Consider the following 4,105-nt stretch of genomic DNA (forward strand, 5'->3'; position numbering starts at 1 on the left):
TAGATACGTTTTGCAGCTTGGCAGGAAAGGACAGTTTGGAATACATTTGAAATTTAGAACGTTAGGGTACATTACAGTTTTTAAGTTGATGTGGTCTGAGAATAAGAATCGACAGAAATAAAGAACGAATCCGAGTGCCAAGAGATGCAAGGAAGAGGGAATCTGTTAACAGGAGCAAAGTAGTAGACCAGAGTTCTCAAAAATTAGGAGGGGAGAGGGCCGGAGTCAGTGTTTCAGAAATGTGAGAAACAATTTATGAAGTAAGAAGGGAAAAGCTTGAGAGTTGTAATGGGATATGCAAGATCGAGAGCAAGGGTCTTGGGAGGGTTCGAGGAGGGGTTGGGGTAAATGAGTGGGATGTTTGACATGAAATGTGTTAAGAGCAGAAGAGCGTTAAACATTCGTGTTGGCGTGGATGAAGTGTTTAAGTAGCTTGTATAGATCATTAATGCAAGAAGCATTATAGGCAGAAAAGTGGAGGTAATGGACTTGTACCACTATTGAAATAAGGCCTTCAAATGATATCTAGGATAACTGATGGATGTGTAAGGACAATAAAGTTTTTGAAACTATTTGAAGTGCGAAATACACAGGGTATCTTAGACCTTACTCCTTTATTCCTCCACTTCAGAAGTGAATTGTAGAGTGTCACACATTCCTTTTGTGGTAAGTGTACGAATAGTGCTAAAGTATATTCCTCTTCTCCACGAACACGTTGTGCTTGGTCAGCTGTACTGTACTTCATGAATAGGTTAAATGTGCTACTATTAAACTAACAACTTTGATGTTTCTTTATCGGTCATCAGTATCGTTAATTTGTGGGCAATAAATAAAGTTTTCTGTCAATTGTAGGTTACAGTTTTCAGAAAAGTAATCAAACATCTTCAACATTTGTCTGTGGCAAAGCACTTGACGTGGCGTAAGTTGTCAATCTGCACTTATATTGTCTGTGGCAGCAGGATGGGCATAATGAGATACTTATTCTCTGAAACTAATAGCCTCTCATAGCTAACTACTGCAGATGAGTCACAAACGAATAATTCATAAGGAAAGTATCAGTTACACCCAAAGGAATTCATTATGCAGTAATGATTAAATAAATGTAGAGCAAAGATTTTGTGAAATTAATTTTATTTTTTATAGAAACACACAGCTGTCATCACAATCTACCAGGCATAGCTGAGACCCAGACCGTTGCTGTAGGTCATGTGGGCGACGGCGGGGGCGGCGGAGTAGGCGACTCCCAGCAGACCGACGGCGGGGGCGGCGGCCTTGACGACGGCGGGGCGGGCGGCGTAGGCCACGGGGGCGGCGTGGGTGGCGTAGGCCACTGGGGCGGCGTGGGCAGCATAAGCCACGGGGGCGGCGTGGGCGGCGTAGGCCACGGGGGCGGCGACATGGGCCAGCGCGTCATTGCTGACGCGCACGTCAGACTTGCTGACGCTGGAGTAGGGGGTGTCGATGGTCTTGGAGTAGGTGGACACCTGTCCCAGGTTGCCGTAGCTCCTCAGGATGTTGGAGTGCTGGGAGGTGATGGCTGCGGGGGCGACGGCGTGCGCGCCGTAGGAAGCGTAGGCGGGGGCGGCGCCGTATGCCACGGCGGGGGCGCCCAAGTAGCCGGCACGGGCCACGGCCAGGACGGCGGCGAAGACGGCAAGCTGTAATGAACAGTGACAGGTGTCTCAGCTAGGGTTTTCACGAGCGTCAGCGAGTGTAAAAACACAGTACGTCTTTGTTAGGAGTGGGAGAAATGCAGAAAGAGTCATTGTGCAACCTAATACTTCAGCTGTTGTGTAACTGATATGCGAATATAGAAGGAAGAAGAAGTGAAACAAAATTACAGAGCAACATTGAAATTGAAAATGAGTTGTTACTACAGACAACCGCACCGAAATAACTGTGGCGAAATGAACCTTGCTGCCAGATGATAACTATGTGCCAGATCGAGATTCGCTACAGCTATCTACAACTCCATCTCGGAAAACAAAGCTAACTATCCACATTGAGGGTAGACACTTGTTATAAAACATACTTGCTGTGCGCTACTTGTCTTCCTAGCGACACTAGCTACACCCCCACTCTGCACCCCATTTAAAGTCAAACAAATAAAAATACATGCAGTAAACTTGTTGCTTGAAAATTACTTGATTGCTGCACTCCTTACTTCTGAGTTGGTAGAAATTGGAGAACTTAAGGCAGTGTGTGCTTTGTGTCTGAAGACTGCCGCTAATTATAAGAATAATAGTAATAATAATTCCGTGCAGGCTGTACAGCAGTGGAATAGCCATTACGTAGTTACTGCTGTGTTGCACTGTCAATTAGTTCGTTTATTGTTGCGAAGTGAATAATTAATCAATTTCTGGTCTATTGCGGGAGCTATCTACAAATCTACAACTCAGGAAAAGCATTTTGATGAGATATTCAAGTGTATGTGATGTATATGTCTCCATTTTACTCTCATAGATGCATAGTAAGAAGTATGTGTGAAGTGGATGGACTCTGTGAGGAAAATTTTGCTCATAAATTAGTTTCGCAAGTTGTAATCTCCACCACATTGTGTCACACGTTAATGCTAGTATTTAACTTACGCAACCAGTATTACAGTCTCACGTTGTAAGTAGGCTGTTCAGGTTTTTATATTGGCAACGTTACGTAGCGCCCTGTATGAAAATCACTGGCTGTGCTGTGTGCAGTCTGTGGCTAATTTGCATTGTTGTCTGCCATTGTAGTGTTGGGCAGCGGCAGCTGGATGTGAACAGCGCTTATCGTTGCGCAGTTAGAGGTGAGCCGCCAGCAGTGGTGGATGTGAGGAGAGAGATGGCGGAGTTTTGAAATTACATATATTATGACTTGTGATGATATTAAGGTAAATGCATTGTTTGTTCTCCATTAAAATCTTTCATTTGCTAACTATCCCTATCAGTAGTTAGTGCCTTCCGTAGTTTGAATCTTTTATTTAGCTGGCAGTAGTGGCGCTCGCTGTATTGCAGCAGTTCGAGTAAGGAAGATTTTTGGTGAGGTAAGTGATTTGTGAAACGTATAGGTTAATGTTAGTCAGGGCTATTCTTTTGTAGGGATTTTTGAAAGTCAGATTGCGTTGCGCTAAAAATACTGTGTGTCAGTTTAAGCACAGTCTCGTATACAATTCTTCTAAGGGGACGTTACAACGTATTAGCGATTATAGAAATAGCTTTTAAAGATTATTAATTTCGTAAATGACACGTTTCTGTTTCTATCCCTCAGACATTTTCATTGTCGTTCTCAAAGCTTAATTACCCCCCAGGTTGGTACCCACGATCCTAGATGCTGGTACGCTAGAGAACAAGGGTACATTAGTATTTGACTGAAACGTCGGTTATTAACGAGAACGTGTCGTACCGACCAGCCTTCTAATGCCGTGCTTAGGAAACGTCAAATCTGGGTCACTTGAAAAACTGTCCATCGGCTGACGGAGAGAGGCCCGGCTAAGGTCAGAGGTGAGCGGCCTCGGCAGACGCCGGGTGGGGCCAGCATGCTGTGTTAACGATCGAGAGGACCTGTGCTGGTCCGTCGGCTTACCTTGAAGGCCATTGCGGGTGTTGATGCAGCTGCGGCAGAGGAGCGAAGGAGAGTGTGGAGTGTGGACTGCGGAGTGTGCCCTGTGAGTCCTGCTGCCTGCCTTTATAGTGACGGCGACAATGGCGGTGCCCGGTGCTTTCACTGGCTGACGTAAGGGTGCGGCGGCGGCGGCGGCGGCGGAGGCCTGCCCCCGGGGGCTGGAGCAGGCCGCGAGCCCACCCGGACATCGCTCCTGCGTAGCCTCCGGGGAAACCAATTCGCAATTACTACCGCGCGCGAGATAACTGAGTACATTCGCGAAATACTTGCGACACGTATGGAGCCTGGAAACTGAGTTAATTTGTTGCGCTGTGTGGACGTTACAATCTGCTTGTCTCGGACCTGTATTGCTCTTTCGAAGACCACTGTAGATTCAGTAAGTTCCGCGACTACCTCGTAATAAATTACGATGTAATTTTGAACATAACTTACCACACACTGATGCTGTTCCTAGCACACGTGGCAAAAGGCTAGAACGTGTTTTATTTTGTTTTTTGACTAGGATACT

At 45.9% G+C, this 4,105-nt stretch overlaps 1 protein-coding gene across 1 annotated transcript; it reads right to left on the reverse strand.

Annotated features, from left to right (window-relative positions):
- Positions 1-1,166: 1,166 nt before the first annotated feature.
- Positions 1,167-3,620, reverse strand: LOC126166153 (cuticle protein 67-like). Its single transcript, XM_049920380.1, has 2 exons — positions 3,559-3,620; positions 1,167-1,658 (listed from the first exon to the last, which is right to left on the reverse strand). Exons 1-2 carry the CDS (start codon positions 3,568-3,570, stop codon positions 1,167-1,169), a joined length of 504 nt encoding a protein of 167 aa, XP_049776337.1. The 5' UTR covers positions 3,571-3,620.
- Between the last annotated feature and the right edge of the window lie 485 nt (positions 3,621-4,105).

The sequence above is a fragment of the Schistocerca cancellata genome, chromosome 1 (genome assembly GCF_023864275.1).
Source record: "Schistocerca cancellata isolate TAMUIC-IGC-003103 chromosome 1, iqSchCanc2.1, whole genome shotgun sequence".
NCBI lineage: Eukaryota > Metazoa > Arthropoda > Insecta > Orthoptera > Acrididae > Schistocerca > Schistocerca cancellata.